This window comes from Saimiri boliviensis, chromosome 1 (assembly GCF_048565385.1).
Source record: "Saimiri boliviensis isolate mSaiBol1 chromosome 1, mSaiBol1.pri, whole genome shotgun sequence".
NCBI classification, from domain to species: Eukaryota; Metazoa; Chordata; class Mammalia; order Primates; family Cebidae; genus Saimiri; species Saimiri boliviensis.
Genome location: NC_133449.1, coordinates 231,717,002 through 231,744,412, shown reverse-complemented (window position 1 = coordinate 231,744,412; position 27,411 = coordinate 231,717,002). Strand labels below are relative to the sequence as shown.

Here is a 27,411-nt window from a genome sequence, read left to right as displayed (position 1 = left end):
GCACGGTGGCTCATGCCTGTAATCCCAGCACTTTGGGAGGCCAAGGAGGGAAGATCACAAGGTCAGAAGTTCGAGACCAGCCTGGCCAATAAGGTGAAACCTAGTCTCTACTAAAAACACACAAAAAACTAGCCAGGTGTGGTGGCATACGCCTGTAGTCCCAGCTACTTGGGAGTAGCTTGAACCTAGGAGGCAGAGGTTGTAGTGAGATCATACCACTGCACTCCAGCCTGGGTGACAGCAAGATTCCATCTCAAAAGAAAAAAGAAAAGAAAAAAAGAAAAATTAATCCAACATCTTTTTTTAAAAAAAATGAAAGACTAAGTTATCTATAGCACTTGACTCTGGACTTCACAAATCCAGTTCCTCATACAGATATCAAAGAGCTAAATCTGTTTACAGAAAACATTTTATGAATGCAGTATTGCATAGTGGTTCGGAAGACTGACTCTGCAGTCAGACTACTTGCCAGTTCTGCCCTACACTGGCTGTGTGCCTTGAGGAAGTTACTCAACCTCTCTGTGACTCTATTATTTCATCTGTAAATAAGAATAATTAAAAATACCTATGTCAAATGGCTAATTTTAAAGATGAAATGAGTTAATATATGTAAAACAATTAGAACAATGCCTGTTACACATAGCATTTTACTACTGCTGCTCCATCTTAACTTTTTACCTCAAGTACGCGTAAAGAAAAAGTAATTTTACTTTTATAAAACTTTTTAATTATTAAATATTAAACACAGAGCAAACAGTAATTCACTTTTCTATCAGACTCAGATGCTAAAAAGATTTTTATGGGTTGGGACCATTTGGTTTCTTCTGCTGCATAGTGAGAAAAAGAAATATGGATTATTCTCCAGTTCTAGTCATCATTGTTTCCCTAAATTGAAAAGCAAATTGAGATAATAAAATAAATATTTTTAAGTCCACATTCTCCCATTTCCCCAATTTTATACAACCTGATGGAGTAACTCTGGAAAGAACAGCATTAGTCATGGAGTTTCCATCAATCAGAAGTTTTAACCTCCTATTTCCAGTCTAATACTTTTCAGATGCCTAATAAATGGTATCTTATAAAGAACAGAACAAAATCATTTTTGCTAAAACAAGAATATACAGACAAGACCCTATCAGCTAAAGACTATGTAGTGGCTCGTTGGGCAACTATAGCACATTCATTTCTTCCAGATTAAAGGATATAATAACTGTTCTATCAGCAGAGGCTGTCAAGATGAGTTGATGTTTTTCTTCACAAGATTCCAAGGAAGGAAATGTAACAATAGCTGTTATCTTTTGAGTGTGTCCATTCAGTTCTAAAAGTTTTTCCCCTGTCTGAAATACCATAAAAATGTTAATAGGCTTAGCTTTCACAATTTAGATAATCATAAATGACAATATTAAGTAGAACTGCCATATAGAAGATACATATGCATTCCATTTAAAATTACTTTTTCAGAATTTATTTAACTTGGGCAATCACACAAAATGTAAACAAATGCTGAAAGAATAGCCATAAACAATTTTGATTATTTTCTAATACAAAAATGCTAATATTTAGTGTATTTTTACAAAAAATGTTAAGGAGTATTCTTTTTTCTAAATTTCAAAAATATAATTGTGTAAATTAAGCATAAAAACATCAGTAACTTAATTTGTAGGAAAAAAATAGGGAGTCCTCATTGTCCAAGTATTTGTTATTTAAGTCTTCACAATTATAAGGTTGTAGAAGAAAATCAAAGTCAGCATAACTGTATACATATCTACACACACAAATATATATATATATATATATATATATATATATATATATATAGCGCCACTAGTTTGTTAACCACTTAGAAAGTTAGTTGCCACTCCATCTCTATTTAACACCAACATCTATTCCCACCCATCCAATGTCTTCATCCATCAGTCTCTCACTAATTTTCCAAGTAGTAAACATGCAAAAATACAATGTAAGTTGCAAATCTTTCGAAGATTGCAGGATTTCATGAATGTGGTGAAAATAATGTTAGAGAACTACTTTTATCACAGGCAAAGCCATTGAAAAATAAAGATCTGACAGAGTCAGACTAGATAACAATCCAAAATAAAGGCAAAAGGAAGATAAATACTTCAGAAAAGAATAATTTGAGTAACAAATGATCAGGAAGAGAGGTTCTGGAGAAACTTGGTGAAGCCTTATTTTTTTTTTTTAAAGTCTTTAGTAATATCAAGTCAAACATGAGAAGAATGCTATATTATGCTATCATACAATGTTGAAAGAAAACTTGTGTGTCTCACAAAAATCAACATAATTCATTTATTCATTTTGGATGAATTCATTTATTCATTTTTAAGCTATCAGGGCATAGCTACTGGTAACTTAAATTTTTGTTAAATAAGATAAAAATTTTGTATTTTTAAATTTTTCATAATTTGGCAATTGTTTCTTAGGAAAAAATCTTTTTTTTTTTTGGGAGACAGTCTCACTGTGTCACCCAGGCTGGAGTGCAGTGGCATGATCTCAGCTCACTGCAACCTCTGCCTCCCAGGTTCAAGCAATTCTCAGGCCTTAGCTTCCTGAGTAACTGGGATTACAGGTGTGTGCCACTATGCCCGGCTGATTTCCACTTTTAGTAGTAGAGACAAGGTCTTGCTGTGTTGGCCAAGCTGTCTCAAACTCCTGGGCCCAAGTTATCCCTCTGTCCTCGTCTCCCAAAGTGCTGGGATTATACGCATGAGCCACCACACCCAGCCAGAAAAAAAAAATCTTAATTTATGAAAACTTTCCCTCTTCATTATGAAATACTGGTCCCCATTGTAAATGGATTTATTCTAAGTAGCCCTTTATAATAATGCTACGCACATATATCCCCAGATAGTATATGAATGCATACTCCACTATATCGTATCTTTATTACACAATCCACACATAATCAGTACACACCTGGGCATTCCACACAACTATAATTCCATCATCACCAGCAGATGCAAATCTAGTTAAGGAAAAAGAGAGTCAAGAAAAAAAAAAATCACTGGTGACATTTAATTACTAGGATTAAGAACCATCAAACCTTATTAGCGGTAATTTGACTTACTAATATTAATGAAGATCAAATTCTTTAAGCTAATTTTAAAAATATTTATGAAACACATTCCCGGTTCTATACCAGGTATGGAAGATCAAACAATAAATAACACATTTATTGGGTTACAAATAATAACCTGCTAGAAATGTAAAAATACTTTAAAGTCCTTCTTTGCTTTAAAATTCTATGATTTTAAGAAATCCCTGGCTTAAATGAAATGAAACCAAGCTGAGAAGTGGCTTCAGTGATAGAAAGTGATATTCCAGGGGTGGCACAGATTATGATGTTAGATAAATTCATTATTTCTATTATTCTCTCTGTAAACAACTATTGTTTAAAGTCAAGATCTCTCCTTTGCCCAGATTAACTCCTTAGACTTTCCACATAAATGGTTTGTTCTTGGTTTGGAAGGTTTGAGGATTTTTAAGGGTTTTTTGTTGTTTTTTAGCGAAGATGCTTGAAATGCGGAGGTAAAGTCTGTCTCTTGGCATGAAAAACGAGCTGTGATACTCTGCTATAGCTTCTCTCTCCTTTTTACAACCCATTCACCATATATATGGGGACAATCACCAAATTCTGTAGAGTAGAAGATATCCTTAACACAAACACTATCAAGAGGAATGACCCTCATACAGGATTATTCATCATCATATTATACTAAAATTCATCATCATCGTATTATACTAACCCAACACAGTAGAATACAATAATCACATTTTAAGCACGTGAAATAATTTATTGTTAATGTCACACACAAGTTCATACATAATATTTAACGACTCAGAATCAGTTTAAAATTGTCCCCATAATATTGCTTTGACTCAAATTCAGGTGTTTTTATTTTGAGTAAGAGAGAAAGAAGTGGTGTTAAAGAGACCCAGCTATGAATGACATATAACTGGTCCCTTATAATGAACAACCATTAAGAAATGATATTCTACTAATAGCTCTGGGCTATTAATATGCAAATATATTTAACAATCTGCTGTGAGTTTCACAAAATCTGAGTATGTCTTGATGTCTTAATTCAAGAAAACATTTTTACATACATGTATCGTTGAGGGAAAAGGAGAGAACGAATACACTGGACACAGAAATCACTTTGTTCCTAGGACAGCATCTGTTCTAATGGACTTTACCCCTTTATGAGATAAGAAAATCCCACTACTTCAGTCATGCAATACTTTCCTTAACACTTCAAAATAAGCTTCATGTCCAAATTTCTTATCTTCAGTTTCAAAGTTCAGTGTCTTCACTGGCTCAGACAATTTCCATGCTCAGTTCTTATTTCAAAACCCTTTGAGTACATCTATTTCTGGCAGAACTAAGAGTATTCAGGTGGTATGAAATTGATCAAATACAGTCTGACAAAGTCTTTTAATAATTTTTAAATATAGAGCTATATATCTTTAATGGAAAGGACCTTTTAAATGTAGGTAACTAGATGAAAATCACAAAAAGAGTTATTTTTAAATACATGCCTATTACTTATTCTTATTTTAAAAAGATACAAAAGGTCCAAAGATTTTAAAAAATGATCATTTTAAAAATAAAAATACATTTCCTATGCTTAATTATCTACATTTTCGCAATCATATTAGTAAACAGTACCTTAAATATCAAAAATAGCTGCTAGAAGTAAATCTGTAGCAGCTTATGTTTCTGGGGCTATTGATTTCTTTTTTGTGTGTGTAGTGATGGTAGGGAGGGCAGGACTCAAGGTCTTAAGTGTTCTTTGTTATAACACATCAATTTCTATTGATTCATTAAACTCATAATTGCTTTTCTGCCTTTTAGAATACTGCAAGTTTAAAATACATACTTTTTTTCTCACCCTAACTTTTAACTTATTACTGTTTTATGTTTGACTTTCATGAGTTCACAAGGAGAGACTGAGAACAGCTGAGAGTTTAGAAATTGGATATACAGCATTTCGCCTCACACTTTAATTCAATCAGTAGGGAACAAAAGTTAAATCTAAACAAGGCTCAACAGTAATGTATAAAATCTCAGCCAATTTTTTATTGCTCCAATGTCAATTATCGGGTTGGTAGAATATTTAGGCCTTTTATTCCTTTATATATTCTAATGCTACTTTTTTTTTCTTTTTTTGCCATTTCAGTATTTATTACTATCACCCCTAAAAAGGAAACATTAAGCTTTAAAATACAAACCAGTATAACTTTGATACATATTAGTACCTGTCATTTAAAAAAAACTAACAAAGGGTTGCAATATCATTCACAAATTACAATTACCCATCCTATTATGATGGATAACTAAAAAGTAGCTATACTGTATCATTTATCTTAAACTAAACCCTAGTCAGTCAAGCATACACTTCAACCATCTCCAAATCAGAAATGAAAATACAACCCAGGAATTTCTAATTGTAAGGCATAGTTTAACTCCCGAAAAGTAATGAACTATAAAATTAAAAAAGGATTCAAATATAAGGTTTAAGCTACACTATCCAATGGAAGAAAAGTGATATTGCCAGACAGCATTTTACATACTAGTTTTTTAAAACACTCTAAATCAATAGATAACAAAAACATAAGCCTGTAGATAAGATTTTGAGAGAAACGTTTCTTTACCGATTAGCAAAAAATGTATTTAGTGTGATTCCATGCTAGGAGTTAGGGAAATGTCAAGACACGTTACCTGTGGTTCTTGCCTTGAGTTCTTAAAACTTAATGATTGTTTAGAAATGTACTGCATTTCATCACATTTAAGATATTAATTGTAAGACACTTTTATTTTATGTACCATTAAGGAAAACATACTGCCAATTACAGTTGAAAGATACAATTGCATGATGTGTCCAAATTTTAGAGATGTTAAAATAGAAAAAAATAGGCTTCTTAGAATTATGAACTATTTAAGAATTACCATATTTACTGATCTTTATAACATGGTACTTGCCAGCCTAATGAATCTCTGACTATGTCTGGCAGATTTTAAGTGCTAAAGAAATGCTTGTTGAAGAACAGAAAACCAAACACCACATGTTCTCACTCATAAGCGGGAGTTGAACAATGAGAACACATGGACACAGGGAGGGAACATCACACACTGGGGCCTGTCAGGGGGTGGGGGCTAGGGGAAGGATAGCAATAAGAGAAATACCTAATGTAGATGATGGGTTGATGGATATAGCAAACCACCATGGCACATGTATACCTATGTAACAAACCTGCACATTCTGCACATGTATCTCAGAACTTAAAGTATAATAATTTTTAAAAGAGAAATGTTTGTTGAATGAATGAATAAGCAAACAGTTAAGTGTTCAAGGGCTCTGTGAACTATATTCATTAATGACAGTAATGTAACCCCACATTTTCCTTTTATCATATCAATACACTACCACAGCAAAATTAAACTTTGAAAAATTTAAAACCCAGGATCCCACCACACACAAAAATAAATTTCTATATTTTTTCACGTTCCTGTCTAATTCTTATCTATACGCTTCAAGTTTTTTTTAAACTTAAAACAAAGTCTTTAAAACTACTCCTTGAGACTACACAATTAAATGACTAAGCACAAATTATATTCATGAAAAACATGTTCAACAAGATGAAACATGGTTTAACAAAGACCTATGGTAGACCTTCTAGAATGTTCCATCCTCTCATCCCTTAATTATGAGAACTAAATTTATTATGATAGTCCATAAGTCACTTGGTCATTCAAGAAATACTTATGAGGAACTAACTATATATATATGCTTAAACCTGAGAATAAAGATCAAGAGATGGTTCTTGACCTTCAAGAACTCACAGTCCAACATTACTAAGTGATGCTATAGGGTCTAGATCATGAGTCCTTAGAGAATATACTTACAACCATCTTAATTTATAAAAATAATTCCCTCTAAACACCTTCTCTTTGAACATCTCTGAGAAAATATTCCCTCGTTCCTTCCAAAAGTGAGCTGAAACTACAGCAAAGCTTAATAAAGATTTGTAAAAAATAGTTTTCACAATTCTTATGTCCAATAGTTACAAACTCATTTAATAGTTCTTACTCATGTGAAGTCATTTCAATTAAGTGAAGGTCCCAAAATTCAAATATTACCTTAAAGGACATAAAAAGCATAGCCCATAAACCTGAACCATAAATCTTCCTATATTCAATGTCTACATAGCTACAAAGCACTAAAAAACTAAATATATTAATAGGACATTATTATGGCAGTACAGGCACCCCAGTGGTTAACTTTCCACCTAACCTACAAGTACTTTCCAATGCATGATAAAACTAAAATACTATGTAGTTTCTGTGATCCTCTCATATTTTTTTTTACAGTTGGAACAGTAAATGAGGTCTAGGCAGGACAATGGTTTGATATATCTCTTAAGTCTCTTTTATTCTATTGTTTTGTTCTCATCTATTTTTTCCTTGCAATCTTTTTTTGAAAAAAGTTGTCTCTCTGAGAGAGATCCAAGATGGCTGATCACTAGCAGCTCGGAATTGTAGCTCCCAGTGAAAACGCAAAAAACGAGAGGACGCCACACCTTCACATGAATTCTTGTTGCTCACGCACCAGGAGATTCCCAGCGGAGGAGCCCCATGGGTCACCAGCGCGACTCTAGTGACTGTCAAGGCGGTTTTGCCGGCGCCTCAGAGCGTCGGTTCTTGGTGCAGAGTCAGAAAAGCACCATCGATCTTAACGCCGCTGATTTAGTCGGTGCAGTGGGTTGCTCAGATTTCGGCGCTGAGAATCAATAAGTTGGACGTCCACTCAGAAACCCAATTACAAAGACGGTAATTATAAAGACCACAGATGGATAAATCTACAACGAAGGGAAGAAAACAGTCAAAAAAGACTGAGAATACCCAAGATCAAAACGCCTCTTCCTCAGCAGGGGATCCCAGTTCCTCATCAGCAATGAAACAAGGCTTGATGGAGAACGAGTGTGTTCCAATTACAGAAGCAGACTTCAAAATGTGGATAATAAGAAACTTCTGTGAATTAAAAGAACTTGTTCTAACACAATCTAAAGAAACTAAGAACTTTGAAAAAAGGTTTGACGAAATGTCAACAAGAATACAAAATTTAGAGAGGAAAATAAGTGAATTGATGGAGCTGAAAAACACAATACGAGAACTACGTGAAGTATGCACAAGTTTTAACAGCCGAATTGATCAAGCAGAAGAAAGGATATCAGAGGTTGAAGACCAACTCAATGAAATAAAACTAGAAGACAAGATTAGAGAAAAAAGGATAAAAAGGAACGAGCAAAGTCTCCAAGAAATATGGGACTATGTGAAAAGACCTAATCTACGCTTGATAGGTGTACCTGAATGTGACGAAGAGAATGAATCCAAGCTGGAAAATATGCTTCAGGATATTATTCAGGAAAATTTTCCCAACTTAGTAAGGCAGGATAATATTCAACTCCAGGTAATACAGAGAACACCACCAAGATATTCCTCAAGAAGAGCAACTCCAGGGCACATAATCGTCAGATTCACCAGGGTTGAAATGAAGGAGAAAATACTAAGGGCAGCCAGAGAGAAAGGTCAGGTTACCCACAAAGGGAAGCCTATCAGACTCACAGCAGATCTCTCAGCAGAAACCCTACAAGCCAGAAGAGATTGGGGACCAATATTCAACATCCTTAAAGAAAAGAACTTTCAACCAAGAATTTCACATCCAGTCAAACTAAGCTTCATAAGTGAAGGAAAAATAAAGTTCTTTGTGAACAAGCAAGCACTCAGAGAATTCATCACCACCAGGCCTGCTTTACAAGAACTTCTGAAAGAACCACTACACATAGAAAGGAACAAACAGTATCAGCCTTCCTAAAAAATACCGAAAAGTAAAGAACATCAATATAATGAAGAATTTACATCAACTAATGGGCAAAATAGCCAGCTAATATTAAATGGCAGTATTAAACTCACATATATCATTATTAATTCTAAATTTAAATTGACTAAATTCCCCAATTCAAAGACAGACAGGCAATTTGGACAAAAAACTAAAACTGTATGCTGCATCCAGACCCATCTCACATTCAAGGATACACAAAGACTCAATACAAGGGATGGAGAGAGACTTACCAACCAACCAGAGAGCAAAAATAAATAAATAAAAAGCAGAAGTTACAATTTTTGCCTCTGATAAAATAGTATTTAAAGCAACAAAGATCAAAAGAAGCAAAGAAGGACATTATATAATGATAAAAGAATCAATGCAACAACAAGAAGAGTTAAAGGTCCTAAATATATACGCACCCAATACAGGAATACCCAGACACACAAGACTTGTAAAGAGACTTAGACTCCCACACAATAATAGTGGGAGACTTCAACATTAATATTAGACAGATCAATGAGACAGAAAATTAACAACGATGTCCAGGACTTGAACTCAGATCTGGAACAAGTGGACGTAATTAACATTTATAGAGCTCTCCACTTTACACAAAATGTACACTCTTATCAGTACCACATCATATCAACTTAGAAGTTTAAACGAAATGTTGGTTGGCTCCTTGTTTGTTACTCTCTTCCCTCATTTTCTTTCATGTCTCCATTATTAAGGACAATTATAGGCAAACCCATATTTAGACTGCATTCTAGCCCGGGCAACAAAGCAATACCCCCATTCTCTCTCCCTCTTCCTCTTTCTCTTTCTTCCTCTTCTTTATTCTTTTTCTTATTATTCTTTTTCTCTTTCTAAAAAAAAAAAAAAAAACTCCAAGATTATGAAAAAAAAAAAAAAAAAGAAAAGAAAAAAGTTCTCTCTCTTGTAGAGTTCTCAGAGTTCAGAGTTTGCTGACTACTTTCCTCTGTTGTCACCTAACATGCACCTCTGTACCCTGCATTTTTAGTAACTTGATCGCTAAATCTATATATTTAATCAAATTCAAATCTGACTTTTCAGTAAGACCATTTCATAAGCAGTTTGTATACTCCATCAGGAAACAATTTCTGGCAATCATTATTGGGTGTGTGATGATAAAACCCATTGATAATCACTGCCTGAAGTCATTATTACATTTATTTACAATAAAATAACATTGAAAAATACTACTACAATGCTAGAAACCAGACAAAACTAAAAAACAGCATAATTTTCATTTAAAGTATATGTTTGTTTGTATGCTAGAACTACTTGAAGAAAATTAGAGAAGCATCCAGAGACTTGTAAAGCAGCTGAAGGAAACTTCAAAGCATTTTCAGGAGCCATAGATACTGATGGTACTAATTCCTTAATTAGATCTACTTCAATACTAATTTCTTTTCCTTAAGAAAGAATGTATTATATTAACACAACTCTAACATCTAAAAGTCTAAGGTCCTTTTTTAGCTCACAAATGAAGTGAAGATTTCATAGTTCTCATGCCTATTTGTAAAGGTAAAATATTTGCTAAGTTATTCCCTCCTCAAATCACAAATAGAAAGATAAACTACACATCAATGTTAAAGCGTTAGAATACCAAAAATACCTCTGTGTCTTCTATTAGATGAACCTCCATTCCCCTGCACTCAAGTGTTTCCGTGGAAGACTCCTACTACTAGAGAAACATCCTTGGTCTCTCTCTGCCCCATTTGTTTGAAACAATGAATTAGACATGCTCAGTTCAGACCCTTGTGAGTTTTTACGGATTATTATTTTTTTTTTTTGAGACAGAGTCTCGCCCTGTCACCCAGGCTGGAGTGCAATGGCACAATTGCAGCCCACTTCAACCTTCATCTCCTGGGTTCAAATGATTCTCCTGCCTCAGCCTCCCATGTAGCTGGGATCACAGGTGCCAGCCACTACAACCAGTTAATTTGTGTATTTTTAGTAGAGATGGGGTTTCACCATGTTGGCCAGGCTGGTCTCGAACTCCTGACCTCATGATCTGCCCACTTCTGCCTCTCAAAATGTTGGGATTACAAGTGTGAGACCCCGCACCTAGTTTTCTGAAGATTCATATGTTCAGAGAGGGAACATACAGGTCTGCTCTTATTTTTGAGGTAAGCCTGTATTTGAATGGGAGGCCTGCAACTGTTCGGATGCCCCGGGAATTCACTGACGCAGGGTGAAGTGTAAGGAAACCCACCGTGGTTGTATAATAAAGCCACATCCTGGCTGGGCACAGTGGCTCACACCTGTAATCCCAGTACTTTGGGAGGCTGAGGCAGGCAGATGACGAGGTAAGGAGTTCAAGACCAGCCTGGCCAATATGGAGAAACCCCATCTCTATTAAAAATACAAAAATGAGCTGGGTGTGGTGGTGCACGCCTGTAGTCCCAGCTACTGTGGAGGCTGAGGCAGAAGAATCACTTGAACCCGGGAGGCAGAGGTTGCAGTGAGCCGAGATCGTATCATTCCACTCCAGCCTAGGTGACAGAGCTAGAATCCATCAAAAAAAAAAAAAAAAAGCCATATCCTGTAATCCCACATCCTCTATTCTCAATAAATTCCGTTCTCAAAAGGAAACAAGGGTGGTTCTCCATTGAACACTAAGAACACTAGTAATATCTAAGAAAACATTTTATTTCATACGGAGGCAAAAATACCTTTTAAATTGGCATTTTTATTTCCTCTATTTCAAATACAGGTAGTTCTTTTAACTTTACATGATGGAGAATTTAAACATATACAAAAGTGGAGAAAAGAGTATAATAAAAAGCCACGTGTACTCACTGCCTGTCTCCAATAATTATTAACTTATAGCCAACACTGTCTTATTTGTACCCAATCCAATCCCCTGTAGATTAGTTTGAAGCAAATCCTAGTCACTGTAATTTCGTTTCGTCAGTAAATATTTCAGGATGCATCTCTAAGGACTATTTTACATCACACCTAAGTTAACATTTACTTCTTTAAATTTATCTGATCATAATTTTTTAAACAATTAGAAGCAGGATCCAAATAAGGCTTATATAGTGTACTTGGTTGACAGATCTCTAATTATCTCTTTTATTCTAATGATTTGTTCTCCATCTATTTTTCCTTGCGATTTATTTGTTGAAAAACAAAAGTCATGCATCTCATCGAGTTCTCAGTCTGGATTTTGCTGGCTACTTTCCTGTGTTGCTATCCAACACAAACCTCTGTCCTCTATATTTTGTTAACTGACAGTTAAATCCAGAGAATAAATAAGATTCAAATCTGACTTTTTGGTAAGACCACCCCAGAGGCAGTTTGCATACTCCATCAGGAAACATAATTTCTGGCTGTCCTGTGTGTGTATGTATATATGTTATTAATTAGGCCACCAATAATCATTGCCTAAATTCATTATTTCATTTGAAGGGGTTCAGAGCATGTAACCCCAAATTATGCCACTCTGACATAATGATTATTTTCAGCTTAAGGCAGCTGAGAAAAAACAAGCATATAATGAGCTTTGCCCTCCCCACTTCTACCTGGAAAAAAAAAAAAACATACAAAAATCACCCTTGTAAAAGTACCCCACCTCATATATTTGCCTTCTCACAATTTGCCACCCCAAGAAACTCAAAGTCCATTTCCTTTGTCCTGTCACTCAACAAATTTATTGTTCTGCTAAGATGCTATATAAGCCCAAGTTTTATTTTTCTTCTTTGAGACAGTCTTACTCAGTCATCAAGGCTACAGGGCAACAGCCCCAATCACAACTCACTGCAGCCTCAACCTCCTGGGCTGAGTTGATCTTCCCACCTCAGCCTCCCAAGTAGCTAGGACCACGGGTGTGCCTACCACACCCAGGTAACTTTTCTATTTTTTATAGAGATACAGTTTTGCCATGTTCTCCAGGCTAGCCTCAAACTCTGAAGCTCAAGCAATCCTCCCATGTCAGCCTCCCAAAACGCTGGGATTACAGGCCTGAGTCACTGTGCCCAGCCTAAGCCCAAGTTTTAACCACCCCTGTGTTACTGTGAGTACTCCCGTGTGTGTGTGTGTGTGTGTGTGTGTGTGTGTGTGTGTATGTGTGCGTGCGCAATGTATGCATTGATATACTTGTTTTTCTCTCATTAACCATCTTTTGTCTATCTAAATTGTAGAAAAAAAAAATCTAATTTAGAGCCCTGGTCAATGAATCTAAGATGGATAGAAGAAAAGTGCTTTTTTCCTCCTCTATACATCAGAGGTTGCAAAATTACAATATCCTACTTCTATCATTCTTCCTAGCTTGAATTCTTCTACAAAGAGAAATTTCTTCTCATTATTACTGATCCCAAGACAGTTTATGTAAGAAAGGCAGTATAGATCTTGACTCTGCCCCTTTATTTACTAATTTTCAAAATAATGAGTTAGTTCCCTAGCATTCTCCAAAGGTAACCGGTGAGTTCTCTTTTTAAAGCATCATTATGAACACATGGATTTAAACATATGTGCTATATTGGAATTCATTGCACTTTTTCCCTTATCTATGCTCAAGCTGCCCAGATGGATTTTTAGAGCTACATTTTAAAGATGGGCAAGACAATAATTTTCAAATGCTTAGTAAGGGTATTTTGTAGTTGAGAGAGATGGATTTTAACTGGAAATTATAGAATTTTACTGTTAAGGTGACAAATTTGAAACTGAAATACTCTTAGACACTTGTTGCCCTTATTCCAAAGTTTGATTCTATGCTACTGCAAGAAGCAGTAATTACCTTTCCAACCACTCCTGTCATCCTCCCAAACTTTGCAACATCTTATCCAACTAAACAAAACTCAGCTCAACTCCAAAACACAAGCTGAAAGGACAAAATTATTAGAAATAAAGAGGAAGGCAGCAAGGGTGGCACATGCATCTGTGTGATGATGACACTTATGTAATTCCCTACTTGATTCAGGGCACGATCCAAAACAACAGAAATTCAATCAACACATTCACCACACATAGTGATTTAGGGGTTTTAGAAACAGAAAAGTTATTTGGTTAAGAGATTTTAGTAAAATTTACTATAATAAATAAAGCTGTCTAAAGGCAGTGTCACATGGGATATAGTGCTTAAAAAAACTGCCAGATACGTAGTCTGTTACTAGTATTGTAGCTGTTGGAATTTGTGATAAAAAAGATTCTGCTTATACTTTTTTTTTCCAGGAGTAAGTACGTTAACAGCTCTAAAAACAACATTAACTTTTAAGCCATCAAATAACTATTAACCAATGGCATACTTACAGTTTCTTAAAAAGTTGCTTAAAGACATAGTCAATGAGTGTGTTCATGTAATTTAAAAATAAAATAGACCAACTTACAACTATGGAAGTGTGGCAGACACCAACACCTACCTTCCAGACCCCCTTTCAAGAGAGGACTCACTGCCCAGCTGTTTTTCCTGTCAGGAATATAGTTATTTGACTGCCTCCAGCTTTTGACTTCAGCATCCATTTCCAATTTTAAGCCAAAGTTATGTTAGCTCAGTTGGCTCGTAGTCACTGGGATTTAAGCAAGATGGTAGAAGCCAGGTGCATGTTCTTAGTGGAGGACCCTCAGCAAATAACTAAGCAAGGCAGTAGTACAAAGCCCTAGTTATTGAAATCCAGCAGAGAACTCTAAAAAGTAACCTTTCCTCCAGTGGTCCCCACTGGACTGGGAGAGACTTTGCCACATCTGCATCAGAGTCTAAGATAGCTCCCTTTGTCCAATTCTGCTTCCTCTCTTCTTTCATTGGCTTTCTCTCTAATAAACCTATTACACACTTAACCCCATTTTAGTGTCTCCTTCCCAGGGAACCCAGATACTAGAAGGATCTAAACTATACTATCTGCTTCCCAGAAAACCCAGATACTAGAAGGGTCTAAATTAATGAAGATTAGTGTATAAGAAAGAATATGTTTAGCTTGAGTATGTCCTTAAAAATGGGCATATTTTTCATTTGTAGTAGACTATCAAGCTATACTGAGTTTATTTACTTTCTCGTGAATGTGCAGCTTCACCAACCATCCTAGAGGCACATTTTGTTCTCCAGTCTGGCACTTCATGGGTCATCTGATTCTTTTCCAGTCGTGATCACCATCCTACATAACCTTGTCTGTTTCCTGAAGGAGCAAGGAATGGTAAAATGAGCAACAGAGAAAACTCTTCTTAAAATGTGTTATGAACCCAGTTTAGTTTAATGTGTCCAATGCTGGAGTATTACATGCAATTTTAGCACAGTCCATTTTTTGGAAGACTCTTGCTGAGGCTTAGCCTTCTTAGTGATCTCCCAATCAATATGACCCTTACTTCATGTTCAAAAAATACTAAAGAAGAAAAGAAAAGGCAGCTGTCTGTTAGGTTATACAGGATTTATTGGGTATCTTCAAAAACCAATCTGAGAAAATTTTCCACTCACTGATTTTAACTGAGCCACCGAGAAAACAAGAAAATCCTTCTGCAAAATTTTCAATAAGATGATATTATCTAAAGACTTGAAGCGTGAAACCTGGATTATAACAGCTGACCAAAAAAACCCAGGGTGTAATGTCTTCAAAAACTAAATAAACAAAAAACATATAATGATGTAAAATTTTAAAACTGGAAAGGTATTTCTCTGACAATGTATAATGTACATATGCAATGGTAATGATAATTCTAAACTATTAAGAGTAAAAATGTTCAGTTCTTAATTCTGTTCATGATTATATTTTGTAAATTTTCCTGTGTCCTTCTTACCAAGAATGACTCTTTTATTTTTTTTAGTACATTATAGAATTAAATTTTTAAAAACAACACACAGACTGCAAGTTGTACAGGTCAGCAAATGACTGAAAAACTTCATACTTGATTTATACGGAAATTTTGAAAATGACTTTTCAAAGAATTAAATGTGAATCATGAAGTCGTATCATCACTGAAGTACAAAAGCCAAAAGCTTTTTCATCTATCTTAGATTCACTGTGATAGACTGCAAACTGGCCACAAATTATTCCCTCTTCCAACAGTCCCACCACCATTAGCAATAAGACTTAGTTACTTCTACTAAGAGGTAACTAAGAGGTCAAGTTTCTTTACCAACTCACTGAATTTGTACCAGCTCCTAACTTGCTTTGGCTGATAGAACAGCAGCAAACATGATGCAAGTTGAGATTTGAAAAACGTCTTACTTTGGGGCTTGTCCTGCTGCTGCTATTAGAACTCCACAATCATTACTCAAACAAACACCTGAGAAACCACGTGGAGGAGGACCACAGTCATTTCAGCTAAGGCCTTCGTGAAGCAGCCAGTCCCCACCAATCTTAACAGCTGACAGAGGCATAGGTAAATTTAGCCAAGATCAGCTGCTCCTAGTGCAAAGAACGACTCACCCAGCTGAGCCTAGTCTATATTGCCATCCGGCAGAATAATGAGCTAAATAGATGGGGTTGTGTTAAGCCACTAAGTTGGGTGTGATAGCTGATAGAGCAAGATAACTGACATACTCACGTACGGCTTTTTACTCTTTACAGAATATTTATCGTTAAACAACTGAAGTATATGTGAGCACCACTGTGTCAGCATTTGTACACTAACCATTATTCTATAGGCTGGCCTCTTCTACAGAGTCGTCTTCTAACTATTCCTATGGGATAAGAATAGCCAAGAGGATCTTTTACAGAGAAAAGGTAAAATTGAACATGGACTCTTAACAATTTACATAAACATTTAAAGTCCACAACCTGATCACATACCGTGTATTTCTATTTAGCTTTACTAGACAAAGTAACTTTAGGATTCCTTAACACGCAAAGGTTAGTGATTATAAAAAATGATCACATTCTCTTTAATCTAGCAACTTACTAGGGTAAAATATAGCACAAGAAAATTTTAGCTCTCCAAAATCCTACCTTTCCAGAAATAATTAGTTCCCCACAAAAATGACCACTTAAATAGAGTGTCTCTCAAGACATAGCAACAAATTACCAAAAGAGGCTGCAGATGATTAACTGTTTAACATGTCATCATTTGGTTGACTTGCATCACAACAGGAAAACAGGGCTGACAGGCCAATAATATATATGAGACAAATCTTTTCAAGAAAAAGTTAAGGCCGGGCGCGGTGGCTCAAGCCTGTAATCCCAGCACTTTGGGAGGCCGAGGCGGGTAGATCACAAGGTCAAGAGATCGAGACCATCTTGGTCAACATGGTGAAACCCCGTCTCTACTAAAAATACAAAAAAAATAGCTGGGCATGGTGGTGCGTGCCTGTAATCCCAGCTACTCAGGAGGCTGAGGCAGGAGAATTGCCTGAACCCAGGAGGCGGAGGTTGCGGTGAGCCGAGATCGCGCCATTGCACTCCAGCCTGGGTAACAAGAGCGAAACTCCGTCTCAAAAAAAAAAAAAAAGAAAAAGTTAAGCAGCACAGTATTGTGTAATAATTTTGCTGGGCTTTGTCTCTGGTTCCTAGAAGAGAGTCTCTAAACCCTTGGGATTTTCCAAGTGGTTAAATGTCTTCATTATTCATGGTGGATCCCTTGGACCACACCTGAGTTTATGCTAACGGAACAACTCACAGTGGGCCCTGAGGTAACATCAGGAAAGGGGCTGGCCAAGCTGGAAAAATGAACCACGTGATTTAAAGGTTTGGGCTTTGTGCTACCAGCTGGGCGGGGGGTGGAGGGGGGGCTTCAATTGAAATCACATGATTGACTTCAATTATGTGACCAGTGATTCAAACCATCATGCCTACTAATGAAAGCTTTGGATACCCAAACCTCAAGTGTGCTCACTCAATGGTGATACGCATTGATGTGCCAAGAGGGCAAGGAGTCTTTACATGGAAGCTTTGCATGTGGGATGCCCTGGACCTCGCATCGCCCTATATACATCCTTTCATTTGGCCGGTCCTGATTGTATCTTTTATAACAAAACTGTAAATCCTACATATAGTGCTTTTCTCAGTTCTGTGAGTCCTTCTAGTGAATTATCAGACCTGAGAGGACAGTGGGAATTTGTAGCCAGCAGTTGGAAACGCAGGCAGCCTACAAACCCACACAGGGCTTGCAGCTAGTGTCTCTGGTGAGGCGTGTTGTATAGATCCTTCACCTGCGGAATTTGACTAAACTCCAAGTCGCATCAGAGCTAACTGTACTGCATTTAGTAAAAGCAATTAAATACCCACGACATTTAAAAAGCAGAGAGAAGGCAGAGTACAGTGGCTCACGCCTGTAATCGCAAACACTATGGGAGACCGAGGTGGGAAAACAGCTTTAGCCCAGGAGTTTGTGATGAGCCTGGGCAATATAGTGAGATCCTGTCTCTATTAAAAAATAAAATAAAATTTATTTTTTAAAAAAAGAGAAAAAGCAAAGTTAATATACAGCAGATGTGGTAGTCAGAGTTAGGAATAATCCCAGTAGCACTCATCCATGGAGTGAAAAACGAAAGGAAAAAAACAGCAAGAGCAAAAGAAAAAAGTAGAGATGAAAGTGGAAAAACTGGAACACAACAGAAATGAGGTTGGGGAATTAGGATGGCATCCAACGTGGATGCTTAGTAGTCTGGGGAGTCATTCATTCACTCAGCCACCATCTGTGAATTATCTGCTACATGTAAGGCACTGTACTAGGTACTAAAAATACGTAGTGAGTAAGAAAAACATAGTCTTATTCTCATGAAGCTTACATTTTAGAGAGGAAGAAAATATTGAGTTACACCATTAAGTATGTAATTGTTATGGTGAAACATGCTATAAAGGATAAATATATAACTGAATATGAGCTTAATATACAGATATACAGATCAATAATAGTCTACAGTCCTAAAACCTATATACCTTCATCTCTATTTGCAAATATATTGAATACAATTATTACAGATGTTAGCATGGAGGTACAGAATAATGTACATTTTAAAGTGGTTTCATCAATAACAAAAACTTTGGATTAAATCCTTATCTTCTACTAAAAATAAAACATTCCTGGTAGGTACCTGATGCTTAAACATTTATCATATTTCTCAGATTCAGGTTCTCTCAATATACTCAAATTTTAAAGTCATACACTTCTTTTAAACTAACAAGAATATTTCTGAGAATGCAAACAAACAAACATAACCCTCAAATCACTAGACATGACACTCTGACTTTGGGCAAAAAAGACTCCAGATACATATTTCATCAAGATGCAGAGGGCAATTTCAATTTCTACTAAATATTACTAATGATCGCAGTTTCAAAATTTTTAGAAAAGATGTATTAATTTTAAAGGTGTTTATTTTTAACATAAAATTCCCTAAAATAGTCAACTTCCCAAACAACAGTCAATTAGACACTAGAGTTTCTTACCTGTAGCCATCTAACTGTACCAGAAATCGTACAATATCATGGTGAGCTTTCAGTACAAGCAACTCAGTGTAGGGGTTCTGGGTTTGTTCTTCACCTATTGTCTGTAAAGGAGATTTCTTGTACAGGGAGGAAAAAAAAAAAGCAAAAAACAAGAGACAAAAAAAGAGATAAAATGATTTGTAAGACCATGTTGGATTGTAACTGCATGGTATACATCTAAGAACACAAGATTTTAAAAGCCTTAAGATATCATGTTCTAATACTAAGTATTACTTCTTCTAATATCAACTAAACAACTGCCAATTCCACATAAAACACTTCTCCTTGGTAAGTCTTCCTTTTACATTTTTATAAACTCTTTATAAAAGGAGTTCATTGTATTGACCGTTTCTTGGATATTTAAGCTTTATTTTGTATTTTTAGATCTGTTAAGGGGTCCCCTCTAAAAAAAAAAAAAAAGAACATTCTCTTACCACAAATTCGTATCACAAATTTCAGTATTTTCAAATCACAATAAATTTACAAAAAGGGTTAATTTTATTTTATGTAAATTGTATCCTATTAAACCCGACTTTAAAAAATTAATGGTCCAGGCCGGGCGCGGTGGCTCAAGCCTGTAATCCCAGCACTTTGGGAGGCCAAGGCGGGTGGATCACGAGGTCGAGAGATCGAGACCATCCTGGTCAACGGAATGAAACCCCGTCTCTACTAAAAATACAAAAAATTAGCTGGGCATGGTGGTGCGTGCCTGTAGTCCCAGCTACTCAGGAGGCTGAGGCAGGAGAATTGCTTGAACCCAGGAGGCGGAGGTTGCGGTGAGCCGAGACCATGCCATTGTACTCCAGCCTGGGTAACAAGAGCGACACTCTGTCTCAAAAAAAAAAAAAAAAAAAAAAAATTAATGGTCCAATCCAACTCAACATTTTAGAATGCGTGTTTCTCAGTTAAAACGTGGCAGAAACAAAACTGCAAATCAAATACTTAAAACAGTGCCTCATCCATTACAAGCACTCAATACATGTTTGCTAAGTGAATAAAGGAAGGCATGAAATCATTTAGACTCAATGAATTCAATAAACTCAAGTCTGGATTTCTCAAACTTGATGCTGACATTTTGGGCCAGATGATTCTTTTTTTTTTTTTTTTTTTTTAAAGACAGAGTCTTGCCCTGTCACCCAGGCTGAAGTGCAATGGTACTATCTCAGCTCACTGCAATCTCTGCCTCTCCCTGCCCCAGCTTCCTGAGTAGCTGGGACTGTGCCACCATGCCCAGCTAATTTTTGTATTTTTAGTAGAGACGGGGTTTCGTCATGTTGGCCAGGCTGGTCTTGAACTCCTGACCTCAAGTTATCCGCCTACCTCAGCCTCCCAAAGTGCTGAGACTATATGCGTGAGCCACGTCCAGCCCAGGTTGTTGAGTCCAGCCTCTTTGTTGTTGAGGGCTGTCCTGTGCATTGTAAAATATTTAGCAGCATCCCTGGTCTATACACATTAGATGCCAATACAACTGACCCTCTGCAAGGTATGACAATCAAAAACGTCTCCAGACACTGCCAAGTGTCTCCTGCGGGACAAAATCACCCCATTAGAGAACCACTGCTTAAAGGAGAAGCCTGCATACAAAGTTCTTGCATAAATTAGGGAAAATCACAGGTTCTAATAATGTACAAGTTCACAGCAGTTATACAACTGAAGTGTCTTTATATAAAAAAATATATAAATTTAAAATATGTACAAATGTTTTACCAAAAAAATCCATCACGAAGCAGTAATATTGTATTATTCTGCCTTCCTTCTAGCAGAGGTTCTAGTGAGAAATTTGAAAACTGTATAAACTGCTTCCCTTCCAATGAAAACTTGCCAGGAATGGGAGAACTGGTTAATCAAATTACATGACTAACCAAAGAACCAGGTTAAAACAGATTATCCAAATTGTCATATATACCATATATGGCTATTCAGTAACCCATAATTCTTCCACAATCTCAAGGATTTAGGATTGATCTAAGAAACTTTAAAAACTGACAATACCCTCAACTGCAAAGACATGAGGAAGTTAAAACTGAGAAGACTGACTACTCTCAACAATCCAATTTCTTACTTTTAACAATCAAAACAAATACTTATGAGAAATAAAATGGAATTCACAAATTCTGTTCCTATGTGGCACAGGAAATAAATTCCAGACCTCAACATTTTCAAGATTGGAAAAATTATTTTATTCACATTTCAAATGTAAAATCTCATTACACACGGTGTATTCAATTATTCGGGCCCAGGAAGAAAGTGTGACTAGCAGTTCATTAGAAAATCGTGTTCTTGACCTTGAAGCAAATCATTACTTTTTAAAAATAATTATAACCTTTTTCGGTTCTTGGATAAGTGAATTACTTTTAAATTCTCTGAGCAAGTATCAGTTGATGCTAGGAAGAGGCACCAATTCAAATAAACGAAAAGTGGAAAGCTGCGGTCAATACTCGTTCGTTTCTAGCTAAATCGAATACTTTTTCAGTGGAAATGAAGATGGTCTCGATAGCCAGAAGCCGTAAGTTGTCACAGGTCCCAACAGGGCTGCTGACCAGCTGAGCGTCCCAGAGCCAGGGTCTCACGATTCGACCAGCCGTGGCACTGGGCCGGGGGTCTGCAGCTCCAGGGTGCTCCGGGCGCCCGCCTTCGGCTCCCGCCGGCCCGAGGACACCACACTGCGCGAGCTCAGCAGCCAGCCCCGCCTCCGCCCGGGTCCCCGCGGTCGGAACCCAGGAAGGCCTTACAGAAACGAAGCCGCCCCAAGACAAACTTGGCCTCCGCGGGCGCTGAGCAGGCCCGCCCGGGGTTTACCTCGGCCAGTCCCTGCGGTTCTCGGCCTCCCCCGATCAGCCATCGCAACATCCGGGCAGCGCCGGCGTCTCGCTCGGTCTAGCCCGAGTCCGCCCGAACTCCGCCCCGGGATCGGCCTCCTCCTTCCTCCCGCGCTGCAGCGCAACAGAGACGCTAACACTTCCCGCCCCAGAGTGGCTCAGGGGCCGGAGGAATGCAGACCACAGTGGAGGGAGGATATTTGTCCCCAGAGCGCTCTCGTATCCAGCCACCGAGGCCTAGTTTGGGCAGTCGCTTGGGGAGCGGAGGCCTAAGGCAGAGGCGGCTCCGGCGATTCCGGGGCGCGCGCTGCTCCTAGTGAGCACGCGCGGGGGCGCCGCCGGGTAGACGCAGGGAGCTTGGGTAGCTCGAGCGGTCCCTGGTGGAAGCGCGCGGAGCAACAACCCGAGCCCCGCGAGCGGGTGCGCGCCGAAAGTCAGTCCCCGCCCTGTGATTTGGCTTTAGTATCCTGCACTTCCGGTGGGGCCAGGAAACCTCCCCCGCTTTCCCAAGAGTTGGCTCAAGAAAGTGTACTGTAGTAGGCTTCTGCATCCGGACTAATCCAGTGGCTCACGTGTACAGCAGAATAAGTCTGGCCAGCATTTATTGTGTGCTACAGTACAGCTACTGTACTAAGGCTTTACATAAATCCTTATGGTAAACCTGTAGCTCCTGCTTTACACATCAATAAACTGAAGCTCTGAACAACTAGGTGATTTGTCTAAAGATAACAGCTAGGAAGTGGCTGCATTGGTAGTGTTCTTGACTGTATGCTATACTAACATAGAATCTCCTTAAAGAATAGAAGGCAGTTTATATAGCTTTTTTTAACTACCAAATTTTCTTAGGTAGTCAGAGGGCTGTGGTTCTCTATGCTGACTGCATATCAGAATTACCTGGGTAGCTTTTGAAAATGTAGATTCCTGGCTTCCACCTAATACTCATTAAAGTAATCTTTGTGGTTGGAACGTAGGAATCTGGGTTTGGAGAATTTTCCTCAGGTGATTCTGATGAGTAGCAAGGTCTGAAAATCACTGGTCTAGGAACTACTTATACATATCAAGTTTGCAAAAGTATAAACATATATTTGCATATGTATTTGCTAGGTTAAAATAATCTTCAAATGTCCCATCCAATACATTAATTCAGCAAATGAGTTGGACACAGATGCAGTAGAGAAGCAAAAAGGAATGACATAAAATGCTGCTCTGGAGGGACAAGGCAAAATGTCCTAGGCACCAGTAAGAGAGAGCCACATGTTCTACCTTAAGGTAAATTAGTTGTGAGCAGCTGCACAAACTTACAGTCCCTAGGGAACTGGGATCTCCTATGATTCATCTTTGTATGTCTTTTGAGTGTGCTCAGCAAGAACACACTCCCAAGGATGAGGAGCATGTTGCCTTCTGTGTGCTAACCCCAAATTGCAGTCTGCATACAGCTGAAGATAGACCATAATAGAGACTATCCCCTAGGAAAGAGGGAATTGTCTTTAGTAAAAACAAAACCCAGAGACATCAGGAGTTCGGTTCTAGAAGGAATATATTCAAGTGAGACAATGTGGTTGCCCAAATAGCCTAAATTTTATCCTTCTGATTATTCATATTCTTTAGGGTTTGCCCACTATGACATTGCTCTGATCTAAGGAACACTCTGCTGATCTTTTAAAGCATTGGTCCATGGGTGAACACTTCCTCCCTTGGTTCCTCTTAGGACAGCTAAGAAAGAACTTTTTACAAGATTAGCCTATTATTGGGCACACAGTGTATAAAGATGTAATTAGTGGCATCAATAGAAAGGGAGGGGTGAAGCAATATAGGAGCAGAGATTTTGTATGCTACTGAAGTTAAGTTGGTATAAATTCAAATGAGATTGTTATAACATTAGGATGTTAAATGTAATTCTCATGGTAAACACAAAAATATCTGTAGAATATACATAAGTGGAAATCATCAGAGAATCAAAACATTTACTACAAAAAGTAAGCTAAACACAAAAGATGACAGCAATAGAGGAAACGAGGTACAAAAAAATCTGTAAGGCATATAGAAAACAAATAGCAAAATAGAAATCCCTCTTTATCAGTAATTACTTTAAATGTAAATAAAGTGCTCAAGGAAAAGACAGATTGACAAAAAAAAAAAAAAAAAAAAAAAGACACCAAATTCTAGAATCTAACTATATGCTGTCTATGAAAGACTCACTTGAGATTCAAAGATACAAATAGATCAAAAGTGAAAGAATAGAAAAAGATGATTCAATGCAAATAGTAACCAAAAGAGCTGGGGTAGTTGCACTAATATCAGACAAAATAGACTTTAAATCAAAAAAAGTTTCCAAGGACAAACAGAAACATTATATTATAAGAAAAGTCGATATAGCATGAAGATATAATAATTATAAACATTTATACACCTAATAATAGACCCTCAAAATTTATGAAGCAAAACTTGAAAGACTTGAAGAGAGATATAGTTCTACAACAATAGTAGCAAACTTCATTCACCCACTTTTAATAATAGAACAAACAAAATAAATAAATAGAGGACATGAACAACACAGTAATTACGTCTACACATATAAAGAACACACTACCCAACAACATCAGCATAAACATTCATCTCAAGCACATGTAGGACATTCTCTTAGACAGACCATATGTTAGGCCACAAAATAGGTCTTAATCTATTTTAAAAATACATGTCACACAAAGTATCTTCTCTGACTACAACAGAAATCAGTAACAGAAGTAAAACTGGAAAATTCACAAATATGTTAAAATTAAACAAAACACTCAAACGACCAATGAGTCACAGGCAAAAGCAGCACAAAAGAAATTATAAAATACCTAGAGACAAAAACACAACAAAACTTATGGGATGCAGTAAAAGCAGTGCTAAAGAGAAATTTATAGCTGTGAATGTCTACATTAAAAAAGAAGATCTAAAAACAATAACCTGACTTTATACCATAAGAAACTTGAAGTAGAAGAGCAAACGAAACCCAAAACTAGTAGGAGGAAGGAAATAGTAAGAATTAGAGCAGAAATAAACAAAACAGAGAATAGAGAAAATCCATGCAACCAAAAGTTGGTCTTTTGCAAAGATGAACAAAATTTACAAACCTTTAGCTGGACTTACAAAGAAAAAAAGAGAAAATGCAAATAACTAAAATTGAAAATGAAAGTGGAAACATTACTACTGACTTTACAGAAATGAAAGGGACTATGTGAGTACTATGAACAGTTGTAAGCAAACAAGTTAGAGAACCTAGAAGATGTTAATAAATTCCTTGAAACACAAATTATTTAAATTGACTAAAAAAGAAATTGAAAATATTAATAAAACTATTACAAATAAAGACATTGAAACAGTAATCAAAAACCTCCCAAAAAAAGTGAAGTCCTGGACCAGATGGCTTTACTGATGAATCAATCAAACATTTAAAAAGAATTAACACTAGTCTTTCTCAAATTCTTCCAAAAAAGTGAAGAGGAGGAAACACTTTTTAACTCCTTATACAAGGCCAGCATTACCCTGATACCAAACCCAGATAAAAACATCACAAGAAGAGAAAATTACAGGCCAATGTCCCTTATGACTATAGATGAAAAAAATCCTTGACATAATATTAACAAATTAAATCCAACAGCATATTAGCAAGTATTATTTACTATGACCAAGTAAGATTTATCCCAGGAATGGAAGAGTGGTTCAACATAAGAAAATCAACTAATGTAATACATCACATTAATAAAACCAAGGAAGAAAACCACATGATCATCTCAATTGATGCAGAAAGGCATTTTACAAAATCCAACATCCTTTTTTAATAAAACTCTCAGAAAACTAAAAATAGAGAGGAAATTCCTCAATATGATAAAGGATAATTATGAAAAACCCATGGTTATCACATTCAATGGTGAAAGACTGAAAGCTTCTCCCCTAAGATCAGAAAAAAAATAAGGATATCCTCTTTGACCACTGCACTTCAATGCTGTATTTGGAAGTTCTTGCCAGAGCTACTAGACAAAAAGAAGTAAAAACCATCCAAATTGGAAAGGAAGAGGTAAAGCTATCTCTATTTGCAGATGATATGACCCTATATTTAGAAAATCCTGAAGAATCCACATGAAAGATATAGAGCTAATAAATAAATTTAACTAAGTTGCAGAGCACTACATTACTATAAAAAAGTGTTGTTTCTATATGCCTGCAATGAACAATGCAAAAATGAAACTAATGAAGCAATTTCATTTACAATAGCATCTAAAAGAAATACATAGGAATAAATCTAACCCTGGAGGTGAAAGACTTCTACACTGAAAACTACTGAAAGAAAAAACACTGCTGAAAGAAACTAAAGAATACTTAAATAAATAAAAAGACATCCAGGCTCTTGGATAGAAAGACTTAACATTGTTAAGGTATCAATGTTTACCAAAGCAATCTCCGGGTTCAATGCAATCTCTTATCAGAATTTTCAACAATCTAATTCCTAAAAATGGAAAAATAATCCTCAAATTTATATGGAATTGCAAGGGGTCCCAAATAGCCAAAATTATCCTGAAAAAGAAAAATACAGTTGGAGGATTCACACTTCCCAACGGTGGAACTTACTATGAAGTTAGAGTAATAGTACTTGCATGAGGACAGACACGTAGACCAATGGAATAGAATGGAGAGCCTAGAGATAAACTCTAAGATACATGGTCAATTTTTCTTGACACATGTACTAAGACCATTCAATGGTGAAAGGACAGTCTTTTCAACAAATGGTATTAGAAAAACTTGATCTCTACACATTAAAGAATGAACTTAGACCCTTATCTTACACCATACACAAATATTGACTTAAAATAGTCAAATACCTAAACTTAAAAGCTAACTTGTAAGATTCTTAGAAGAAGAAAAAAACTGGAGGAGAAAATATTCATGACATTGAATTTGGCAAAATTTAGTGGCTGTGACACCAAATGCACAGACAACAAAAGAAAAAAATAAATAAATTTGACTTCATCAAAATTGAGAACTTTCATGCATAAAAGGATACTATCAAGAAAATGAAAACCTATAGAATAGGATAAAATATTTGCAAATCATACATCTGATAAGGAAGTGATATCTATAATATATAAACATCTCCTGCAAGTCAACAATAACAGCAAAAACCCTGTTAAAACTGGGCAAAGGACTTGAGTAGACATTTCTCCAAGGAAGGTATATGAATAGCCAAGAAGCACCTGAAAAGAAATCCAACATCATTAGTCACTAGAAAAATGCAAATCAAAACCACAGTGGTATGCCATGTCA

General features: G+C 36.6%; 1 protein-coding gene across 1 annotated transcript in view; it reads right to left on the bottom strand.

Moving 5' to 3' along the window:
• The window catches only part of WDR41 (WD repeat domain 41), a 57,066-nt gene extending 34,611 nt beyond the window's left edge, over window positions 1-22,455 (bottom strand). The window contains exons 1-4 of the mRNA XM_010340988.2: window positions 22,085-22,455; window positions 19,247-19,362; window positions 2,935-2,983; window positions 1,206-1,337 (exon numbers count right to left, since the gene is read on the bottom strand). Coding sequence (XP_010339290.1) covers window positions 1,206-1,337; window positions 2,935-2,983; window positions 19,247-19,362; window positions 22,085-22,135 — 348 coding nt within the window. The 5' untranslated portion in view covers window positions 22,136-22,455. The remainder of the gene's footprint in view (window positions 1-1,205; window positions 1,338-2,934; window positions 2,984-19,246; window positions 19,363-22,084) is intronic.
• Window positions 22,456-27,411: the final 4,956 nt, after the last annotated feature.